This window comes from Balaenoptera borealis (assembly GCF_965194805.1).
Source record: "Balaenoptera borealis genome assembly, chromosome: 11".
Lineage (NCBI taxonomy): Eukaryota > Metazoa > Chordata > Mammalia > Artiodactyla > Balaenopteridae > Balaenoptera > Balaenoptera borealis.
The window spans coordinates 57,625,233-57,650,124 of NC_138868.1; the positions used below are offsets into that span (position 1 = coordinate 57,625,233).

Consider the following 24,892-nt stretch of genomic DNA (forward strand, 5'->3'; position numbering starts at 1 on the left):
GAAGGGTGGTGACTCCAGACATGCCTGAACTCCTGGGCTCAGACAGCTGGAGAAGGAAGGGGAGTTCTCGGGGGCACTCAATGGCCCAGTGCAAAAGGATCTGAGTATGTTTAGGCCATGGTTTCCAGTTTGCAGAATACAGAAGTACGTAGGGATTGTGCTACAAATACTTGGCTCCTCTCATTTTCAATGCCAGCCAGTATTCCCTGAAGTGCTTTTTTCTGAATACAAGTCCTGTGAGAATTTCTTAAGAGGGTTCCATGGTCAAAAAGCTTTGGGAAACACTGGGAAACTTCTCTCTTTAGAGAATCACAGGGCACATTATCAAGTTAATGGCTCTGAGAACTCCTGCAGTAAGGCATCTCTTTAACATTTTTCATATTTCTTTGTCCATGGAACCCCTCTTTCAAGTAGTACCTATGAACACCCGGCAGAGCTAGTTCTCTTTGGGATACTATTAAAGATGATCCTCTACCATCTGGGTTATTGCAACTGCCTCCAGGCTCACTTCTTTACAACTGGTCAGTCTCTGATTATCAACTGATCACCCTTAATCAAAAACCCTCCATGGCTCCATACTATCTACAGAGTTAAGTGTGAACTCGAGCTTGATGGTCAAGATACTCCTTCATGCAGCTTTAAATGACAACCACAGGTGACTCCTTCCTATTATCTACCCTCTGGCCCCCCTGACCATTCACCTTAGGCCCTAGCCTTTTAAAAAACTTTGTATTTTGAAATAATTTTGGATTTACCTACAAGTTATGAAAATAGAACAGAGTTCCTATGAACTTTCCCCCAGCATCTCCCCCATGATAACATCCAGCCTTTTCTAAATGCTACTCATCACTTCCTACCTTGGGTTACCACTCATGATCATGTCTTCAAGGGCCACGTCCATGTCTGATTCAACTTCACATCTTTCCCAGAACCTGACACTAAGTATAGATCAATTAGGTACAAACGCTCAGTAGTTCCCAGACTTTTGCATTTCATAGTAAAGTTAAAAAAAAAAAAGTCAAAAACAAATATAACAACCTGCTCGTCACCGCGTCACTGAAAAAGGGATATTTCCATAAGAAGGGCAATGTTAGAATACGAGACAATCCTGATAACATATCATCCTGATTGTGTCTTCTGCTGCAAGCAGAACCCTTGCGGACAAGCACAGCAGAGCATTACCTGGTTACCCCTGTGTTAGCTAAAGCCATGGTAAAGGGAACAAGAAGGGTGGCCCAGCTTTCCAGCATTTTCAGATCTGTGATGAGGGGTTTGGGGACTTCTGTACTAAACGTAGCTCCAACCGAGCTTGGACTCTAAGTACTCATAGCATTGCCACACAAGACTTTCCCTTGTTTTTTATGGCAAAGACAGAAGTGTTTGGGGCTAATTAAGCACAGAAATTTCATTCGGAACTAAAAGTCTATTTGGAATTCTCAATTCTCCCTTCTGGTGCTAACACCTTGCCCCTGTCTAGATGGCAAACACATTTCTGTGTACATACGTCTCTCATCTTGGGGCTGGAGTCCACATGGCTGCAGTGACTGTCTACAAGCAGATAAGGGTAAAAGGAAGTCACACATTTCATGGCCCCCCACTGTTTCCTTTCTCCTTCTCTTCTACCTCAGCTGGCACGGAGATGAATTTTCCTGCAACACTCAGCCTCCAGAGGAACACCTCTCTCTCTACATATGACTTAAGAAGCCAGAATCGTCTTTCTCCAATGCAGAGCTGACCATGTCAGGGCTCCTCAATGGCTCACCACTGCCTAACGGAATTACGCTCAGACTTTTCAGCATGATCTTCTATGCCCTTCACACAGTGGCCCCGAAGGTCTTTCCAGCTCCTCTTTGGGGAGGAAGGAGTGTGGTGTTAGCCACTTCATAACGATGTCTTGCTCTTTCCTCCCTTGTGCCTTTGTTCATGGTGTTCTCGGTACCCGAAAAACCTTTCCCTGCTCTGCCTGGAGAACTCACATTTATCCTGTAAGAATCAGCACAAGTGCCAATTCTTGACTGCAGCCTCCCTGGCCCCGCCCCCCCCCCAAGACAGAATTAATCTCTCTGTTCCCACAGCAGCCTCTACTATCAGTAAAATGGGTTAATAACTACCTGCTTCATGGAGTTGCAAAGTTTAAGTGTAAATATGCATAAGGCATTTAGAACATTCCATAGCACTTAACAAATGCGTCATTATAATCGCTGTTGTTGGGACTTCCCTGGTGGCGCAGTGGTTAAGACTCCACACTCCCAATGCAGGGGGCACGGGTCTGATCCTTGGTCAGGGAACTAGATCCCACATGCATGCCACAACTAAGGGGCCTGCCCGCCACAACTAAGATGCGGTGCAACCGAATAAATAAAATAATTAATTAATTAAAAAAACTGTTGTTGTTGCTGATGTTTTTGTTAAAAACATTAAAAAGAAATCTGCTTATATATGTTTATGCCCTGCGAGGCTATGAGCTCATAGAGGGTAGGGGCTAGGTTCCTCTAAATCTCTCATCCGCAGCACCTGGCACAATGTCAGCTATAAACTGGGAGTCAAAGAAGTTAATTTTCTTTTGACTCTAAAATAACATTTTCACTAGAAAATGTATGCATAAAGGAGAAAAGTATAAAGGAAAAAACCAAAAATCTATCACAACCAGAACACTTAGAAATAACCACTGTTAACACTCCCTGGTCTCTTTCCTTCTAGTCTTTTCTTATACATACGTAAACATATACTTATCAAATTAGGTTCAGACTGTATATACAGTTTTCTATCCAACTTTTTTCCCACTTAATGTTACACTATAAGAGTTTTTTCACATCTTTAATATTATTTGAAAACATGATTTCAATGGCTATCTAAAACTTCGTCGTATGGACAGAAGATAATGCTATTTTACCAACTTTCTATTCTTGGACAGCCAAGTTGTTTTCAGTTTTTCTGCTTTTGAAAATATTTCTCAGTTAGCTGTAAGCTCTGCTAAGGGGTAGACTAAGTCCCAGATTAAACAGACCCTCACCCTACCCCCGCCCCCTTGAGAGTAGAGGTCTGGTCTAGAAAAAGCAGAGGATGAATCCTCTTTCCAGGAGCTGATTTAAGTACCTCTTGGAAGGATAGCAGACAAGCTTGGATGAGCTCACTCATGAGGCTGACCTGAGAGTGGGCTCGGGCTGAAGTTAGTCTTGTCTCCCTCCCATCCCCCCTCCATTCTAGGTCCCATTAACATTCCTCCTGGGAGATGGCAGTTCCAAAGGACAAACAAGCATTGTTGGGACTCAAGGGCCCCGAGAATGAGCCCTGTAACACGAGCCCCACCAGCTTGGATATAGTCGGGTAGGTCACCCTGGGGACGCCCTGGTGACAGATGAAAGTGCATCTCAGAGCACTGGATTGTGTTTCCAGGGCACAGGTGTGGGGAGATTACCTTTCTGACAAGCCAAGCACTTACCCCAATCTCTACAGCTGCTTTCTCTTCTTTCTCCGGTCCCAGCACCAGAAATAGCACCCTCAAGCCACGGTCTGTTAAAGCCACAAGCTGTCTTCACTGGAGCCCCTTTGCCGAAGAGTTACCAAAAGGTCCCGACAAATTGCCTCACTTTGTCAAGTGAAAGACTGAACACACACGCTGCACTGGGAGTGCCTGGGCAGGCGTGTCCCCTCCAGCCAGGAGAGAGCCGTGACGCTCTTGCCGGGAGCTCTCGGTGTGGTGGCTGCAAAGACATGAGCTCTGGCCCCAGACCCCTGCGGGCTTGCTGCTTGCTCACTGCCTGACCGGAGGCAAACTGCTTGATCTCTCTGAGCCTCAGTTGCCTCACCTGTGAAGAGGGCATAATGCTGGCGTCCCAGAATCGCTGTGATGATTAAACGAGACCAGACACGTGAAAGCACTTAGCACCACGTGTGCCTGGCAAAGGAGCTCCTGCAGAAAAATGCAGAGCTGTGAGAGGGGCCAAGTGTGCTTGAGGAACAGGAAAAGTGGCACACTGCAGAGCTGGCAGATGGGCCGACATGCCAAGGCCTGGGGACCTGCCTAAGACACTTGAGCCGGCTGCCAGCAGTGGAGCGTGAGGGTAGGTAGGCTGTTCTGTTCAGGGCTTGGCAACACGCACTGGGATGGGACTTGAAAGCAGCCTGGTCTCAGGGCTGGGAGGCAGGAAGGTGAGCCCTGGCAGGGCGCCCGCTGGGACCCCACTTGAAGCAGCTGCTGGGGCAGGGCGGCCAGAGGAACACAACCCACTTGGCTCTTGGTGCCCACCCCAGTGTGCTGTACCGTCCAGAGCAGGCTCTCCCCGCAGCCCGAGGCTGCCCTGACTCGTTCTCACCTCACAGAGCTGTCCCTGAAGCGGGTGGGGAGTTGACTCCGACAGAACACAGACTACGTTCTTGGCCTGTCTTGAACCAGATTTCTTGCTGTTAAGATTCAGCATTTCCTGAGCATCTACTACATGCCTGCACTGTGCTGATGCCTCCGTACACGTGATCGCAGTGGGTCCCCAGGACGATCCCGTGAAGTCGTTATTCCCATTCCTGAGCGGTGGTGAGACTCGGGGTGACGAGGTCTTTTAAACACATGGACAAGCGTGGCGTTAGCCCTGGGGTGAGGCGACGGAGGGCCAGGCCTCACCGGCTGGCACTGCTCTAGTGCAAAGGCTGATCCGCCTCCCCTTTCTCAAATGCCTTATTTGTTCACGAGGGTGAACTCTGTGGGCAGTACTCAGGAGAGCTGATCCTCTGGGATCCCGCGGGTGAAAGAAAGGACCGACTCGTGTCTCCCACGCACCAGGATGCCTGCTCACCTCTCCACAAATACCACCTAACTCAGTCCTGCCAATTGCACCCCTGCTCCCCGAGGTAAGAACTATTATCCCTATTTTACAAAAGACAAAAATAAGGCTCAGAGAGGGAGACTGATCGTCCAGTGCTATGCGGCTAGACATTGGAGAAGCTGTAATGAGAGGCCAGTGCTGGCTGCCTCCAAAATCTGTGCCCTTCCTCAAAAGCCTGTGTCTTTCCAAGAGAATCCCTGTAAGGCTGAAAGTGTGTGGGGCCTTCAAGGTGTACTGGGAGTTCTGAGCAGACTTTTAAACCTGATGAAACTCTCCCCTCAAGAGTTGGCGCAAGAGCCTGTGAGGGTCTCGAGGACAGACTATTTCTTCCCACCCCAGAAATCTGCATCTGCTGCTAGCCCCCCAAAGGGGACCTTAGCTAAAGATCCTTAATGAGTGTGTACCTTTCAGACAACAAACACTCAGCTGTTCCCAGTCCCCAGGCGGCAGCTCCCAAGCTGGGGCAGGAGGCCCCAAGGAAGGGGGTGACTTCACACCTCAATTCTTTAGGCAATTTTTCAGTCCTGGAAAAGGCATGTTCTAAAGCTTCCAATCCAAGAAGGACCTTGACTCTTGAAAGAGGGAGACAGAAAAGGAAAGGAACCCTAATGAGGGGGTGAGGGGTTGGGAGTGTGTGAGCAACAGACTTATCTTATCCCAAGGGATGCAGAGATTGGAACCATTCAACCCAACCTGCAAAGAAGCAGGAAACAAATCCAGCCCCTTTCTAACCTCACCTGCCCTTTTTACATACGACTTCCTCTGCTTCAGTAGGAGAAATACACATTCAGCAAATACACATCATTTAATTGCCTGTCATAAATTCTCATCTGTCCAGAGGGATGGCGATCTTCAAGGCATATTTGAAAACCATTTTTTTTTCTAGTAGAGAAAGATATCTAGATCTTTAGTGATATTGTAGATGATGACCTGTTTGAAGGTCTTGACAATCCAGGTGTGCTACTTCAATGTGCAAAAATGCACAGTCAAGGATCCAGATGCCAAAACCAGAATTAAGGGTAGCAGATGGGAAGTAAATACTAGCTTTCTTTATCTCTTATTCTGTATTTACAATGTTCCCATTTACTAAATATTCTATTTACCAAGTATTTTAGTAATAACGGCCTCTGTTTTCATATAGCTTTTTGGGAAAATGCCTAGTGGTCCCCCTGGTTTGAGAGCGTGCTCCTGGGGCTGCCTTCCCAGACCTCCCTTTGTGCAGCACTCACGCTTCCCTGTGCCTTATCTCCTAGGAGCCACATGACAGGCTGCAGAGGCCGGCAGAACAGGGTTTTTGTTTTTGTTTTTTTTTTAATTCCTTTAGAGATAAGGAAAGTAAGGGCCAAGGAGGCAGAGTAACTTTGCAGTGTCACAAGGCTAATGAGGGGCAGGGCTGGGATTGGAAGTAAAACCCTGCCTAGGATGAACTGGCTGACACTGTAGTGATGCAAATTACAATGCTGAAGCAGTATGGGGCTCTCCATCCTGATTCAGGCAGAAATAAAAAGCAAGGAACCTGATTCTGGCCCACACTCACCTGCCCATCTCTAGCTGTGTTGGCCCAAAGAAACAGGCCAAGGAAGGTTATCTCCCTTGCCTGACTCATGTCTAGGTACCTAGGCTCTGAACAGACCAGCTTGCCCTATCAGAAGGGGCTCTGAAATAACAAATTGAAGTTCCTTCTCATCCTCAGTGTCCTCTCAGCCCCATCAAACCACCAGTAGCTTGAAGGGATAGGCTAAGAGACTGCTTCAAAAGGGCAGAAATCACAGTGCATTTTCATCATCCATTGGAAGGTCTGCAGGGCGGGGCTTTTGATGTCAGTTGGCTGCCCTTGATCTGTCATTCCTGGTACAAAAGAACAACTCTTGAGAGGCAGGTTTGGGTATCAGGGGCCTTCCTGGTCTTCTCAGATTCAGTACTAATTGCAGCTCTGTTCACTGAATGCTCATTATTTGCTAGGTGCCAGGCTAAGAGTTCTCCATAAAGTACGTTGATTTCTCGCTCACCCAGCTAGGTTGGTATTATTATACCTTATTACACAGATGAAGTGACCGAGGCTCAGAACGGATTACTAATCTGCCTGGTCACTCTGTCACTGGGATTTGACCCCAGGCCTATTTGACCTCAAAGCCTATCCACGCTTTTACGAAAAACACTTAATAAGAGGATAAAATCAAATTATTTTCCTGTGACTTTCCATGCGACTTCTCTTCCATTAAGAACTGTACTTTGGCTACCTTTTGGATAAAAACAAGAGTAATTTTGGATACACTTTTCTTCATGATCAAAATAAGACAACTATTTGCTACAGATCTCTATGTATTTGAAACACTCTGATGTAATCAATAAGACCATATTTATAGAAGCACCTACTGTGTGTACAGGCTCTATGCACTCAGTGACCACACACCTATATGGGCTGGGCAGCCCTGTAATAAATGTTGTCTACAAATAACCAAGAAGCTGAAGCCCAGAGAGGGGAACCCACCTGCCCAAGGCCACACAGCTTCAGGGCTCAGACTCAGAAACCAGGACTTCCCGGCCACAGCAGAACCCTCCCAACCACAGGATTCAGCAGCTTCTGTGTTGGATTGGATTGTGGTTTGGGTTCAAGGTGGGAAATGGGGCGGGGGTGGAGCGTTTGGGAGCCTGGCCAAGGGCTGGAAAAGCAAAAGGAGATGGAAAAGGTTTCATTCCCAAACGCTGCCTCCCTAGAAAACTTTAAACAGAAAAGTTTGCCTTTACAATCTGGAGGAGTGTTTCATGTTTCAGCTCACGTTGAACTGTTTTATGCTTTAGCTATAAACCTCCGACAAGGAGGGTGCAGGGGCAAGGCTGGCCCAACTTTAACTATGGTGGTGCCATCGTAAAGCTCAGGTTACGAGGATCATGGCTAGTGCCAAGGCAGTTTAACAAGTATGAAGGCACATAATTCCTTCCAGTTGTCCTGCCTCAGCACAGAAAGGCTGGTCCTGGGGCGCGGCTGCGTGCACCCCAGCCAATGTGGTTCCCATCACTGGCTCCAGCGCCTTGCGGAAGTCCCCTCCACGCCCAGGAAGGGCCTGTTTTATCACAACTGCTAAACTATCAATTTTCTGTAAAGGTTCAGAGGGTTTCTGTATTCTGAGTTCCCAAAGGGGGTAAGGAATCTTGCTACAAAGAGTGCCCACAATTCACCCATCCCAAGAATCCTTTCCAAAAACTCAGTTGCTATCGTCTAATCTCTCCCCAACCCAAGTTAAATCTCCTCCACTTTTTATTTTGATAACTTTAAACCCTACAGAAAAGTCAAAATGACAGTATAAAAATACCCATACACTCTTCACCTAAATCTGCCAATTGTTAATATGTTGCCATGTGGCTTTATCTCTCACTATATATATAAAATTTTTTTCTGACCATTTGAAAGTTGCAGACATCAAGACACTTTCCATCAGCATGCATCTCCTAAGAATAAGGATAGTCTCCCATATAACCAAAATATCATGATCACAGCTGAGAAAAATGAACAATTATATACCATAATATCACCTAGCACACATATATGCCATATTTTTAAACTTCCCTAATTCTTCCCCAAATGTCTTCTTTAAAGCCTTAAAAAAAACTTAGAATCCAATCAAGATTCAAGTGTTGCTTTTGGTTGTTACCTTTTTTTAGCCTCTTTTAATCTAGCGGAGCCTCCCACCTACCCCAACTGTTCTATTTCCTTTTTTTTTTTCCCCATGATATTAACCTTTTTTGAAAGTCCAGGCCAGTTGTCTCACAGACTGTCCTATATTCTGGATGTGTTGCTTTCTCATAATTAGACTCAGGTTCAACATTTTAGGCAAGTACATCTCATGCATGATGGAACGTACTTCTTATTGCTTTATGATAATGACCACGAAGTTTGGTCACTTGTTCAGGTGACGATTCCTGATCTCCCCACTGTAAAGGAACCTTTTTCTTTTGTAATATGTAAGCAATCTGTGACACAAAGTCTAATCTGTTAGAATCAGTTAACTGAACCGTTTCTGCCCTCTCACCTCCCATCCATCCTCCTCTGGCTTTAGCCTCCACACCCTGAAAATGCCCTCACCAAGGTCACCAGGAGCCATCTAGATGCCAAAGTCAGCGGGCGTGTCTCACGTTTGCATTCTTGAACCCTCACAGCAGGAACCGATGTTAGTGCTTGGGTCCCTCCGTGAGGGCATGACCTTTGTCTTACGTCTTACTCCAAGGCCTACCTCAGTGCTTGGCACATAGTAGGTGCTTAAGAAATCTGTGTGGAATGAATCAATGAATCCATACACTAAGAAAAAGTCAGGACTGGGATCCAGAAGGCTCGGCTTCAAATCTAGCTCTGTCACCCTTCACACAAGGAAAGGGTTGATTTAAATCAGTGGTTTTCATACTCCGAAAAAAAACAGCTTTCATATTAGAAGTGTTCTTTAAAGAGGATCTTACTCAGAAGCAAATGTAGGCATCTGACAAAAGGAAGCTGCTTTGGTTGAAGCAGGTTGTGAAGGCCGCCTGATGGACCTCACTGGAGTGGGGGGTTGGGGGAGGGTCAGAGAGGGTCAAGAAGGAGGGAAAGGGGTAGATTCTCGGAGGTCCTGACTGCCAGCCTAAGATGCCTGAGCTGTAATCCGTAGTGTTAGGTTTCAGTGGTGAAAGGGGCTGCTGGGAAAATCGGTCCGGTCACCATGGGCCTGATGCACCTGGGGGCGCAGAGCTAGGAAAGCACAGGCCGAGCGGGAAGTCAGAAACGATCCTTTGTCCCCTCCCCGTCTCAGCTTCCTCCTCTGGAGTCCTTTGTCCCTAGAATGCTCTTTGAGTCCTCCTCCCCCGTTATTCTGCGTGTTCCTCCTTGCTAGGTGAGGGCGGCGCATCACAAGATGAAGAGCGGGGTTAGCAGACAGCAGAGGGGGCAGAGGCCTCCTGAGCTCTGAGGGACTCGGGCCATTTGCTGAGTGGTTTGGTGACCTGAGAAGCTTGCCCATTGTCCGGGCTTTAAAGAGACACTGCCCCTTACCATTAACCCAACTTGGGACAAAGGCCATCACCAGCTCAGACAAATAAGCTGCTTAGCCAGACCTCATGCATCATCTTGTCACCCATGCAGTGGCCCAACAGGGGTATCTTGAAAGAGTTAAGAGCCAGAGTGCAACTCAGCAGTTTCCATTCTGGGGGGCTCTGGCCAGGGGGCGGGGATTGCTGACGAAATATGCATGCAGCCTCTTCCTCAGCAGGGGGGCAAGGTGAGGGCGAAAGAAATCTCCCATCTGTTGGGGAGGCTCCCTGAGACCTTCGGCTTCCAGAGGGTTGTCAAGAAAGGGGGGTGACGGCTGTCAGATGAGGGAGGGCAGCCCAGTGGGAAGAAAAGAGGCTGGGTGGAGCCCGGCACACCTGGGAGGTGTGGCCTTGGGCAGGTTACTGTACCTTTCTGAGGCTATGTGCCGTAAAACAATAACCAGAACAACAATGATAACAGTAATAGCAGTTTCCATTTCTACTTTTTTTTTCCATTTAAGACTTTATAATTACCAAGTACTTCGCTAAGTACTGCACATACATTATTTCATATTGAATTCTAACAACACTATGAAGTAGATACTATTATGATCCCTATTTTACACATGAGGAAAAATGGAAACTCAGAGGTTAAATCATTTACTACAGGTCTCTGCTAGGAGTGGCAGAGCCAAAATTCAAACCTGCACTCTTTAGAGCCCACCAGCCATACAGATTCAGCAGGGTGCTAAACACCTATCTTAGCACCTGCCGCCCTGCAGGTGCACAGTAATGGGATTTCCTCTTCTGTTACACAGTCCAAAGGTGTGTCAGGCCCTTTTTGGTTCCTGAGGCTGCACCTGCCACCGTCACCCCCTCTCGATGGGCTCTGAAATTAGACGTGTACAGAGCCGTACACCTGCCTTCAGTCCACGCCACTCACTCCATCCCCACCTCAAACCCCAGGAAAATCGAGTCTTCTAAAGAAGCTGCTCCCTGGCGGTGGGAAGGGGGGAGGGTGGAGACGGGCCCTGCCACACCAGCTCTTTCTCCATAGAGAGGAAGCCAGACTTGCCTTCCACCACTGCCCCCTGCAGAGGACCCCCGTGCTCCCCTCCTGTGTCCCCTCCCACATGTCTACACACGGAGGAAACAGATGGTGTCTGATCAGAACTCCTCAGTACAGGACCCCTGGAAAAGTCTGCTGAACGAATGAATGAATGTTTGAGGAGGAGAGAGTGAGCGAGCTCTGGTGTCTCTTCCTCTTTTATAAGGACACCAGTTCCTTCAGATCTTAAGGGCTCTACCCTTAAGACCTCATATAACCTTAACCACCTCCTTACAGGACCTTTCTCCAATGCAGTCACATGGTGGGTTAGGGCTTTAACCTATGAATTTGGGGTGTGGGACACAATTCAGTCCATAGCAGCCTTACAGATCCGTAAGACTAAAGCTCACTTCTGGGCAGAGCTCCTTGGGAGTTACCCTTTCTCCAGGAGGATCCCCTGAGCCTCCCAGTTTGCACTAAACCTCTGTAGCCCCACACACCCTGGCACACTCCCCTACCTTGCTCCCCTCACTGATGCCTGCTTTAGGGCAGAGCTGCTTAGGTGTGTATCTCTCTCCTCAACAGCCAGCGGATGAGCAGATGCTTTCTATTCTCCACGGGACCTGGCACACAGTAAGTCTTTAATAATACTTTGCTGAATTGGTTCTGAAGGGTAAACAAGCTTCATTTCTTCCCATATCATTCCAAATCAGAAAGATCTTCACCAGTTCTCCCTCTAAATTATGAGTTGTGTTCCGAAGCCTTTGCTCCCAAGATCGTCAGCTATTCATCAGAAGCCCTGTTCTGGGTACCAGGAATGTCCTCTGTCCCCTCAAGAACCATTGTTAGTTTGCTGTGGCCACAGCTCCCTAGTGGGACCATGGAAGTAAGCAGCTTGAGAGAGTGGGAGGGCCTCTGTGAAGAAGGGCCTTGGCACCAAGCTGAGGAGATAGGACCTGAACCGCCAGTGGTGGGAAACAAGTAGAGGGTCCCTGCAAGGGCTCTATGATAGGGGTCTGGGCTTTGAAAGGATCACCATGGGACAGTGTGAAGATGGATTAAAGGAAGAAATGGGAGGCAGGGAGGCCACTGAGGATGCTACGGCAGTGGTCCAGGGGAGAGAAGACATAGTAGTAAACATTTTGGCTAAGGGGAGCAGAATTTTGCAAAACTAGCAAATTAAGTATTATCTCAACTTCCATTTTTGCTTATTCTCAGATGACAGCAGGTAAGTGATCACAACTTCAATTTTGATCAGATAATCTCCTCACTGACTAAAAACTCCATTCTTTGCCCAAGATTAGAAGGGGAGACCAGTCAACACTCAGCACCCCCTGTAATCTCAGTGTCTTAGATGTTATCCCATCTCACTGTTGAAACAACTCCCAGACTGCTACTTGTATGCCCACTTTACAGATGGGCAACTGGGTGAGAGAGGTGAGGTCACGCAGCTAACGGGGAGGGGAACTTGGTTCATAACAAGTGTATATTCCCCCAGAGCCTCTGCTGTGGCAGCTAAAAAGAGGTTTCTGGAAGTACAGGGATATGTATTATTATTATTATTATTATTTTTTAATTTCAACAGATGTTGACTCTTTTTTTTTTTTAAATTTTATTTATTTATTTATGGCTGTGTTGGGTCTTCGTTTCTGTGCGAGGGCTTTCTCTAGTTGCGGCAAGTGGGGGCCACTCTTCATCGCGGTGCACGGGCCTCTCACTGTCGCGGCCTCTCTTGTTGCGGAGCACAGGCTCCAGACGCGCAGGCTCAGTAATTGTGGCTCACAGGCCTAGTTGCTCCGAGGCATGTGGGATCTTCCCAGACCAGGGCTCGAACCCGTGTCCCCTGCATTGGCAGGCAGATTCTCAACCACTGCGCCACCAGGGAAGCCCGATATGTATTACTGTTAGCCCGTGCAGCAGCTTCCCAGAGAGGGAGTGAAGCGTAAATGAATTACCAGTCATTTTCCTCTCCTTTCAACTCTGCGGGGGAGGCCAGCTGACCAGAAGGAAAAGACATCACAGTGTTTTATCTGGTACCGAATATCACACGCAGTCCTGGAACTATGGGGAATGGCCAGCAGCACAGGGAGCTCCGCAAGGAAGGCGGAGGTTCTGTTTCCAAGACCCCATGCTATGTTTGTTTAGCTGCTGCCTTGGGCTCACTCTCCCACCCTAAATCTCTGGAAATCACCCAGGAGGAGGAAGGGGATTAAAGCTCAGGACAGACCTATTAATTGCTACACCTCCTCCAAGCCTGGAGGGGTGGGAGTGTAGGAATCTGCCTTCCTTCCAGAGATATCTGGCCAAAACCTTTTGGGTTCTAGAAAGGGAATAAGGAAACTAACATTCACTGAGCACCTATTACGTAGCAATCACCATGCTAGAAGCCTTGCCCATAGTTTCTCATAGACACAACAATTTTGTGAAGTACTATTAAAACCAATATCCATTTTACAGAGGAAACTGAGACCCAGAGAGGTTAAGCAAGTTTCCCAAGGCCACACAGCACAGCAAGGATCTGTAGACCCCCGTAACCTATCTTTCCTTCCCATGGCTCCATATTGTGCTGTTTCTGTTTTCCTTCTAGCTTCGGTCCTTTTACGTCATTTAAAACCGAGGGAATTTTTTTTTAGTTGTTTAATCTCAGACACCTTTATAAATAATGGCAGTTCAGAAGGAGAGGGAGGAGGGGAGAAAGGAGAGGAAGGGGAGGGAGAAGAGGAAGCCACATGGTTTCCTGGTCCAAACTGGGAGCTATTAACCAGTAATGCAGGATCCAGCTGAGCTCAAAGCACCCAGCTCAGACCTGATGACAGGGGCAGAGGGCAGGAGGCTGCCAAGGGGAGGGTGGGAACAGATTGCTCGGAAAAGACCACATTTAGGAAAGGAAAGGAGGGGAGGTTCTGGGAGCAGCAAGAGATGTTTATTCTCAAGGTGAGCAGGCTGTAGGGGTGTAGCATTAAAAGCTTAGAGTTCTGGAAAAAGCCACGGAGCCATGCATCCCATGGGCATGGTTTTAGGTGGTGTACAGTGCGAGCAGACATTAAATCACACTGAATCACGTGCAGGATAGCCTCCATCCTCTTTCAACCTTTTTGATGATGTCAAGGAGGAAATCTCAGCTTGGTACTTGTGTGTTTTTAATACCTAACACTTGCCCATGTCCCTATTTAACAATGAGAAGCAAACCTCTGCATCCTAGAGCAGGCCTAATCTCACCAGAACATGATAACCAGCTTTCACTGTATTTATTTTTACAGCTACCTTCTATTTATGGCAAGTGAATTGCCACAGTAATATACAATTTCCTTTTAAAATAACTAAATTCACTTAGGTTAAAAAAAAAAAGTTCGGAAAAGGAGGCAGTTTAAAGGAAAGGAAAGGAAATGGCACGTAGGTGGGCACACTGCTATAGTGCAGACTCTGACAGTGACACACAAAGGAACAAGCTTGGGAAATGTTGATCTGATCAAGTCCTCCCACTGCCCGGACGAGAGAGCCAAGGAACCAGAGGACAAGGCTCTGGAGGTCACACTGCAGGTCAGAGGCAGAGCTGGGCTCAGAAGGCAGGTCTGCTGCTCTCCGGCACGTGCTTCCTCCCAAGCAGGTTTCCAGGATGGCTTACGAGGGATTCTGGAGAGGCTTCTCCGGGGGAGGGTTATAACTGGAAAACTCAGCTTATGTGGATGGCAGTGGCCCTTGCAGGTTGGATCACCAACTGTGAGCAAATCTAAAACTGGCCCAAAGAAGCTGGTAGCCAAAGGGGCAGCTCTCTGCCCAGTTGCGTCCCTCTCTCCTACCTGGTTCTCTACATTCGGCCAGCCTCACAGCACTGTGCTGGGGACCCAAGGAGATGGTGGAGGTGAACGTACTCAGGGAATGTAAGGCTTACGATAACGTGAGGTACACTAATCTCCCAAGCTCTCCTTAGCCTCCTTCCAGGTGCCTCTTCAACAGTCTGCGCCCCGAAGTGTCAGGAGATGCTTGAAGATGTGGTCTGGTGTCCACAAGGGCCCCTTGGAGCAGGCCACTAACATGTCCACAGGGACACAAACCAGGCTTAGCTTCCAGATGGAAAAAGCCCGGACACACGGCTAATGTGCCTTCCTCGAGGGGTGGTCTAGGAATTACTAGATCCAATCAAGCCAGACACCAAAAATGTTACTTTTGTACCTTTTAATGCAATGGCATTTGGGGAAATTAGTGGAAAAGGAGCTGTAACCGTGTCACATGAGTGACTAATTAGAGGGCCCTGGTTTTCCCAGGACGTTCGGTTACATTAATTCAAAACGTGACCTGTTTATTTTGCAGGGTCAGGAAGAAGGCTTACCTCCTAGAAAGCCAATGTGGCAATTAAATTAGAGTCACCAGAGTTTGCCTGAGGTAACATATGAAAAAGTGCTTGGTGAACTATACAAAAACAGAAGTGACCCCTGTGTGGTTGTCCCCACTGCTCCCACTTAGGGGGGCATAATTGCCTGCCCCTGGTGGGAGGCTGCAGGTGAGGGCTTTCCCAGTGGAGGGAGGTACCTGATAAGGTGGAAAGGGCACTGGAGTCTGGGGCCATACATTGAATCTTGACTCTGCACTTGGGCAAATCACTTCATCTCTGCAGATTTCTAGTTATATCATGCATGTGGCTCACTGTACTATTCCTAGGGAGGTGGTTGTGCGTGTGTGTGCGTGTGTGTATGTGTGTGTGTGCGTGTGTGTGTGTGTGTGTGTGTGTGTTGGGGGTGGGCTGGTGAAAAGGAGGACGAGAGAATATCAACTTTTTTTCATTTTTGATTTTAGCACCTACAGGTGCTCAGCTGTGAAGATATAGCCTCAGACAAGGCCTCCCTCAAGGAAGTTGTAGTCTAAGTTGGAAATCAGATATGGGGACATTCAGGTTCCCAGACTGTTAGGGAGGCATCTGTAAAGAAGACAGCAGGGCATCAAAGAAAGGGGAGGTCCATACAACCAAAGGGCTGTCAGGAAAGGTTCCTTAAGAACTCAGAGTTGCCGAGTTCTAGGCTTTGGAGAATTGAGCAGTTGGCCTCTCTCCTCCTGAACTCCCAGGCCTGAGAGTCAGCCAGCCTGCTGGCGCTGGCCTCCTGAGGCCCCATGTCTATACCAGAGGGACTTGGCCTTTCCAAGCAGTCATTACAGGTAAACATAGAGCTTCCCAGTCAGCAACTTGCACCTGTATCATGCCTTCTAGTTACCAAGCTTTCTGGTTATCTCTATGACTATTCTGTTACTAAACCTTTCTGAGTCATGGGACATCCCCCAACCCTGCCCATTTAAGAAGAGGCACGATTCAGGATCACCAACCATTAGCCACCATTCCAAAAACCTCAAAACTCTAAGACTGAAAGGTTTTTTCTTTTTTAATTGTTTAAGACTGAAAGTTTTTTTTTAAAGTCATTGTCGAATTTGTTACAATACTGCTTCTGTTTTATGTCTTGGTTTTTTGGCTGTGAGGCACGGGGGATCTTCGCTCTCCAACCAGGGATGGAGCCTGCACCCCCTGCATTGGAAGGTGCAGTCTCAACCACTGGGCCACCAGGGAAGTCCTAAGACTGAAAGTTTTGTCAAAATTGTTCTGGGGGCTTCCCTGGTGGCGCAGTGGTTGAGAGTCTGCCTGCCAATGAAGGGGACACGGGTTCGAGCCCTGGTCTGGGAAGATCCCACATGCCACGGAGCAAGTGGGCCCGTCAGCCACAACTACTGAGCCTGCGCGTCTGGAACCTGTGCTCCGCAACAAGAGAGACCGCGATAGTGAGAGGCCCGCGCACCGCGATGAAGAGCGGCCCCCACTTGCCGCAACTAGAGAAAGCCCTCGCACAGAAACGAAGACCCAACACAGCCATAAATAAATAAATAAATAAATAAATAAAATAAAATAAAATTAAATTAAAAAACTGTTCTGGTTGCAAAACCTGACCTGAACTGACATGTATCTCAGAGTCTTTTTTTGTTTTTAAATCTTACCAGTGTAACTGTTCATATGTTTGACTGCAGAAATATCAATGTATTTGATTACCGTGGGCCATCCCAGCACTCTGGGAATGTTAGGAAAGACAGTATGTGTACTGTATTTTATTCCTTAAATCTAAAAATTTCTGAATTCAAAAATGCATCTGACCCCAAGGCCTTCATTTAAGGGATTTTTGACCCTATGGATTAAATACCTATTTTATAGGATCTTTCTGCTTAGCGTCCCCTTCACCCCTCATCTGTTAGGAAAACATCCGCAAACACTTCAAATGTCATTGTGGATGAAGGCAGGAAAGAAGGAAGAAATCAATTTGTCTTGCTCCCAGGAGTTTAGGTACTTAACTTCTTGACATAGCTGGTGTAAGGATTTATTTACCAACAAGGGTCTTTTGATGCAAGAGGGTTGCGAAGAGCAGTGAACAAAAATGCCTGAAAACGTCACATGCCCCTATGTCCTTGTCCCTTGGGCAACACACAGACCCAAGTACTGTGGTTGGCATGGAACAACTAACACAGGTTCCATGAAATTCACAGAGAAAGGAGACAAAAGCCTCACTGGATACTTCTCCATTGTAGGAAACAGGCACAATTTTGCCTTCTGATTTCACAAACTGACTTCAAAGGACCCTGGCAGACTCCCTCGGGAATCTGGATAGGTTCCAAATTAAGTTGAATTTTTTGTTTTGTTTTGTTTTAAGAAAACACTTTTGGAAGGAGCTCGCATACATAGCAGTGTTTCCCATTTAGAAAGAAAAATAAACACTCTTCCACTGGATTGGAAGTCAAAACAAAATAATCCCAGCTGCTTAAGACCTGAGGAAGTCAATGAAACTGCCAAATAACAGTGATGTTGACCAGTGTCACCAGCCTGAGAAATCTTTAAGGTGAGGCAGAAGGGCCCAGAATAGGGGGAAAAGGGAAAAAAAGCCACGGACGGCCTAGCATCCAGGGCTTGGCTCTCATGAAGCAGCACCACAATTTAGTGTCTAAGTCATTGGCCTGATTCATCTTTGAAACTCCCACATCCTCACCGAAACACAACGGAAAGATTTCACTCAATGGCTTCAAACAGACTTGGGATTCAAATCTGGTTCTATGACTTCGAAGCTGTGTGATTTCGGGGAACTTACTTAATCTCTCTGGCCTGCTATTGCCTCAATGAGGCTAAAAATGGCTATGACACAGGACAGACATGAAGATTCAATGAGATTCCCTGAAATCTCATGATTTAATGAGATTAAACACCTCTCACATAATAGGGGCTTCATCAAGGTTTGTGAGGTGAGTACTAGGAATCCAACAACTAGTAATTTTTTTAAAAAATCAGCTTTTCTTTGGTGGACTTCCCCTTATCTTCTCCAGCTTCCTACTAAGAAGACAGAAATAACAGCATCTGGTATTGAAAACAAAACACAAAATTTGGGTGGGGCTCTAGAATCAGGTAGGCTTGAGTGTGAGTCTCTGCCTGGGCCTCGGCTTCCTGAATAGAGACAAACAGAAGCTCAAAAAAAGATAACGCATGTTGGGGACTTCCCTGGTGGCACAGTGGTTAAGAATCCGCCTGCCAGTGCAGGGGACACGGGTTCGCTCCCTGGTCCGGGAAGATCCCACATGCCGCGGAGCAACTAAGCCCGTGCGCCACAACTACTGAGCCTGCGCTCTAGAGCCTGTGAGCCACAACTACAGAGCCCACGAGCCACAACTACTGAGCCCATGAGCCTAGAGCCTGTGCTCCACAACAAGAGAAGCCACCGCAATGAGAAACCCGCGCACCGCAATGAAGAGTAGCCCCCGCTAGCCGCACCTAGAGAAAGCCCGCGCACAGCAACGAAGATCCAATGCAGACAAAAATAAATAAATAAATAAAATTAAAAAAAAAAAAAAAAGATAACGCATGCAAAGAAAAGACTTCTACGCGGAAGGGAAGGTGCTCATTACATGTAAATTCTCCCACCTGCTCCTACCTCACCTCGGCTTTTAGAAACGGACAGCTTTCTCTGAGCTATTTATTCCCCGACACTCTTAAATATTAACCACCAAGGTTTTAAATCCCTTTTACTTTAGACTTTAGGTGACAACAATTCACGGCACATTTAATATTTATTCTGAAAAGTTTCTGTGGCGGTAGGGACAAAGATCTACTTAATCCAAACCACCTCCTTAGCTTCTCGGCTATGACAAGTTGCTATTTTAGTGAAATCTTTCTTTATATCTATCAGTGATTTCTAGATGGTTATCCTTGGGGCGGATTAGGATTTTGAGGACAGAAAGAGCTGCTTCCCCTGTTTTCTTTTCTGTGATGCCCCACGCGGCCTCCGTGCTCTTTACATGGGATTTTTGCAGGGCGGTTCTGGGCACCACGGGCCGGGGATCGCAGCCCGGGCAGGAGCAGACACAGCTGGAGGCAGAGGGCCTCTGGGAGCCACTGGAGTGTGCAGCCCAGCTCCCGGAAGGCTGCTTCCCAAAGGGTCAGCCCTCAGAGGAGGGTGCTGAGTCAGCTCCCGCCAAAGGAAGCTTCATTTTCACCCTTTAGGCGCCCAAGGGGCTGCCTTTGTCATTTAAAATACCTTCTGAAAGAAGTCTCTGGGGAAGCAGGCCTCTAAAGGAGCCAGAGCAATTAACCCATTTAGGGTGGTCTTTAAAGTCTTCAAGTGGTGGAAGGGAATGGAAGGGTGGAGATAAGGAAGGGAGGCAGGGACTTTGCCTTGTTGAACTCCATAGCGACCCCGGGAGGTTTTCCCCATTTCACCTGCGGAGCATCTGAGGCTCTGAGAGGTTAGGTCCTGTGTCCAGGCTCGCATCTCTTGAGACCCAATTTCGGAAGAGTTGACTATGGCTCTGCTCTCTTGGCTGCACTGTGGTCCTTACACAGTTCGTACTGCTTGCTCACCCCTTCATTCCCACTCATTAATTATCACTACATAAAAGGCATCTCCAAGGCCATGCACCAAACTGTTACAAGTGGCTATCTCTGGGAGGAAGAATTACAAGAGAACTTCACTTGTTGCCTTTCTGCATTATTTGAATGTTAGCAAGCATTGTTACTTTTATAATTGACAGAAACAATAGAGATAATCGCATTAAAATAATTTCACATTTTTCCATGAAAAAAAAATCACACGAAACTTAAACATTTATTGGGCACACTACGTAGCAGGGCCTACTCATCCTCCCTTGCTAGGGCTGGGTCCATGCCAATACCAGCAGGCCCTTTGGCTCACAGAAGACCCCTCAGTTTGGGGTTTCAGGGGACAGGAAGGTGGCAGGCAGAGTCTACTTGTGGGGTAACACTCACTGGCTCTCTCATGACCCACCAAACCCAGAGCAGCAGATCACTAAGGACCCAGACTCTCCCTTCAGGCGTGGGACACATTTATTACCAACCTTTAGAGTGACACACTCAGAGCAAGGCTCCAGGGAAGGACTCTGAAGTGCCTCTAGGTCCCCTGGGGAGCAGGAGTACAGAGGAGTGTAGCTGAGCAGACAGCTATAGGCCAAAGTCCCCCCATCTTCCCTGCGCATCAATAATGCAGTAATGCCATCAATTTGCTGCAGAACTTGCAACAACGTGATTGCTCTTATTCAGTTAATTAGCAAAGGGAGAGACTTTAATCTCCTGCCTTCTCTTTTACCTAGGAGGCTTATTTACTTAGAAATGAACAAAGAATATCACTATATATATATATTTTTCCCAAGTAAATCTTAAGAAGGCTACTGGCTGACACACCTGTCAGCAATCACACAACACTAGGAAAATCAGAGTACCTTAGAAATTGCTCCATCATTGGCAAGATGGGGAAACTGAGGCCTGAAGAGGGACAGTGATTGGCCAAGGACAAATAGCCAGTGAGCTACAGAGCTGGGCCTGCAACCCACTCCAGGTTCCTATTTCTCTGCATACTTTAAAACATGGGCAGCTAAAAGCTCTAGAGGAGCAATGACACTGACCCACCAAAAGGACAATGCCACCCTCAGGAGCACAGAGGGAGAAGGCCCTGGAGGATGGTTTGGTTTTCGGTCACAGATGATGCAGGGCTCAAGATCCTGTCAGAGGGACTTCCCTGGTGGTGCAGTGGTTAAGACTCCGCGCTCCCAATGCAGGGGGCCCGGGTTCGATCCCTGGTCAGGGAACTAGATCCCACATGCTGCAACTAAGAGTTCGCATGCCACAACTAAGGAGCCGGCAAGCTGCAACTAAGGAGCCCGCTTGCCGCAACTAAGACCTGGTACAACCAAATAAATAAATAAATAAAATAAGTAAATATTAAAAAAAAAAAAAGATCCTGTCAGAAGAGAGACACAGATGTAGAGAACAAATGTATGGATAACAAGGGGGAAAGAGGGGGTGGGTGGGAGGAATTAGGAGATTGGGATTGACACATATACACTACTGATACTATGTATAAAATAGATAACTAATAAGAACATACTGTATAGCACAGGGAACTCTACTCAGTGCTCTGTGGTGACCTAAATGGGAGGGAAATCCAAAAAAAGAGGGGATATATGTGTACGTATAACTGATTCATTTTGCTGTACATCAGAAACTAACACAACATTGTAAAGCACCTATACCCCAATAAAAATGAATTTAAAAAAAATAGGGGCTTCCCTGGTGGCACAGTGGCGGAGAATCCGCCTGCCAATGCAGGGCACACGGGTTCGATCCCTGGTCCAGGAAGATCCCACATGCCGCGGAGCAACTAAGCCCGCGTGCCACAACTACTGAGCCCATGTGCCACACCTACTGAAGCCTGCGTGCCTAGAGCCTGTGTTCCGCAACGAGAGAAGCCACTGCAATGAGAAGCCCGCGCACTGCAACAGAGGAGCCCCCACTTGCTGCAACCAGAGAAAGCCCGCGTGCAGCAACGAAGACCCAACACAGCCAAAAATAAATAAATAAATTTATTAAAATAAATAAATAAAAAGAAAAAAGAAGAGAACCATCAAGGCCAAAGACCTCCTCCCTGAGTTTCAAAGAGGACAGAGGCTGGGAGAGTTCCTGGTTAGGGGAGGGGGCTGGGGATAAAACACCTTTCTTTGTCATGGGGGATGGGGTGATGCCTGGAGGGCCTCAGCTCAGTACCCAGAGGAGCTCAGGTCACTTTACCATGTGGCCTTCTACACCCTTCCAAGGTTAATGCCTATTTACTGTCCAGGTTCCTAGGTGTAAAAGAGCTGGGGGCAGGATCCCACCAGCTCCCCACCTTGGGTCCTTTGTCCATGTTTTCCCTCTGCCCAGAATGTCCTGGGTTATTAAAGCCCTTGGTTATCTCTACCTGGCACACCCTACTAACTTTCAGATCCAGTGAACGCCTCCTCCAGGAAGCATTTCCTGATTTCCTCAGGCGCAGTGGAGGCTCTTCTCCTCAGTCACCTCCACACCAGGTTCCTATCTCCCTTACCACCTTGGGCTGTAATGATCCCAAAAGAAAAGAAGTCTGACATTATCTGAGCATTATTAAGTGCCAGGCAGTATGGTGGGAGCTTTCACATACAGACTCTCTATAAATTCCCTGGAGGGAGGTGGGTGGTGACTGTGACCATGACTAACCTTTACTAAACTCCTTCTCTATCCCAGGCCCTGTGATGAGCCTTCATCACGAGCTGGGTACCATACTGCCCATGTTATACTTGCTTAAGGAAACAAGCTTAGAGGCAATGTGCCCTATCCAAAGTCCCACAGCAATAAAGCTTATATTTAATGCAAAGATGTCTGATTGCAGAGCCCGTGGATCCTGCCTTATATCTCTCTGAATCTCTGCCTCCTTCTCCAGAACTTGGCCTGAAATTTAGTGCCACACAGGCACTTATTAATAAATGTTTGCAAAATCAACACACAACCTACAATATTAAGTGGGGAAAATCTTATTTCCTTTCCTCTTCGTCGATAATCAGGAAATCACGGGCCACCAGGGAGATCCCAGGTTACGTCACATACATCACCCCACCCCTCCTGTAGGCTTGAATCCCCTCTAGGCTTTGAATTCTTGCAGAGAAGTGGACTGGCCACTGCTAGACACAGAGACGGTAAGCACCTTGGCCCAGGTCACACAGCACCTGACCAGGGGCTAAAACCTGTGTCTGCTGGCTCCTGGTCAGCCTGGAGTTTGGAACTATTGCATCGTACCGCCCCCCGCCCCCCAACACACACACCTCTTCTCCTTAAGAGAGTCAGGGGGGCAGAGCTTAGAAGAGACGTGTGATTATGGGCAGATCCATGCTTAAGCCCAGTGGCTCTCTCTGCAGTCAGCATTCAGCCCTGCAGCTGCCTGGGTCTCCAGGGGCCCCGTCTCTGGGCAGTGTGAAAGTCCAAGAACTTCCAAAGCCAGGAGCCTTTCTCTCAGCTTTCTCATGGTCAGTGGGGAAACTATCATACTGGTCTCTTAGGCAGGGTTCTGAGGAAGATCCAATCCAATAAAGCAACACGTGACAGTGGCTGGCACAGTCCCTGGCACATAGTAAGTAGTCAGTCGGTGCTATGTTCATTGCAACCATTCTTTTCTTTTCTTTTCTTTTCCGGTGTCTATCTTTGTCTCAGTACCTTTGTCTTACTCAGGCTCTACCTGATCTTTCTGTCTCCTTGTGTCTGTCTGTGCATCTCTGCCCCTGCAGCACTGTCTGCCAGCCGTCTGTCATGGGGGTGGGAACAGCAGCCCCCCACCCCCCGCACACCCCAGCGGCGCAACCAGGCAGTAGCGGGGCTGCCCGAGCCCACCGAGCCCCCCAGGTCCCCGAGAACCCTGAGCACCCCCATGCGCCAGGCCCTTCCGCCCCTGCAAGCAGCCCAAGGCCGATTAATCAGCATCGCCAACGAAAGGAAAAAACAAACCCACAAAAGTTAGCAAGAGAGAGGGACTTACCGTTTGCCGCGACCCCCAGGCTGGCGGAGCCACTTTTAACTAAGAATGAATTAGGGACAAACTCTTCCTCAGAGTCTGAGTCCGGGGTTGGCTGGGCCACACCGTTGCCTAGCAACCGCCTCTGGCTCTCATTGGCCGGAGGGGAAGGGGGCGGGGAGGGGGACTGCTCAATAGGGGTTGATGAAGCGGATGAACAATGCAAGGGAGCACCTGCGAACCACAAAGACAAACACAGACAGAAAAAAAAAATAATGAAAATTGGTTTTGAGGCACACGGGGAGGGGGAGGGAGCAAAATAAAACACGCATCAACAGGGGGAGGGGGTTCCCAACACAGGGCGATCTACTGCACACGTGGCCCCGGGGGCGGGCCTGATGCCTCCTTAAAGTTGGTGCAAACTCCTTCTGAAGAGCTGGCCTCCTGCAGAAGTCTGCATGCTTGCAAAGAAGGCGCCCCTCGAAAACACCTGGGAAGCCCTTCCTGCTTTGCCTGTTCTCTGAGAGAGGTCTGAAAATCTGGGGTCTAGTCCTGGTGGGGCTGTGTCATCTACCAAACAGCTGCCCGCCTCTGAGCTTCAGTGGCCTTGCTGGTAAAATGAGCAGCCGCACTGGGTGATCGCTGAGCCCCTGCAAGCTGGCCATTCTGCGATGTCACCGAACTGAAATAATGTTTTTATTGGTGAGATTTTAATCCAACATGCCTGGAACAGGCTCTGGGCCTCATAAAAGGTACAGGGAGCTGGAGAGAATGATCCAGAGCCCCCTCCACCGCTGGCATTCTAGGATTTCAACACACTAATCTTTTACTTTTCTAAGAATCTGACATTTTAAGATTTTTAAGTCCTGACATTCTCTGCAAACTTCTTGAGAGAGCAAGAACTCTAGCAGTCTTTTTCACTTCTGTATCCCCAGAATCTAGCATAGTACCTGGCACATAGTAGGCACTATATAAATATTTGCTTAAGAGATGAATTCTAGGTGTCTAACAGACTGGGATTCTTAGTAGTCTCAACAGACTAGGATTCTTAAGTTCTAATAGTCTCAGATGAAAAAACTGTATACTATTTAGGACACTAACACTGTGAATTCCAAGATGCACTAAGTCAGGATGTTTGACTGCAAGTTTCTAACATGTCAGGGTTCCACGATTCTAAAAATCCCAGCTTTCTATAGTTTTGTGAG

General features: G+C 47.7%; 1 protein-coding gene across 1 annotated transcript in view; it reads right to left on the reverse strand.

The window, feature by feature from the left end:
- The window catches only part of TENM4 (teneurin transmembrane protein 4), a 756,454-nt gene that overhangs the window by 281,358 nt on the left and 450,204 nt on the right, over window positions 1-24,892 (reverse strand). The window contains exon 10 of the mRNA XM_082343256.1: window positions 23,712-23,921. Within this exon, the coding sequence (XP_082199382.1) occupies window positions 23,712-23,921 (210 nt within the window). The remainder of the gene's footprint in view (window positions 1-23,711; window positions 23,922-24,892) is intronic.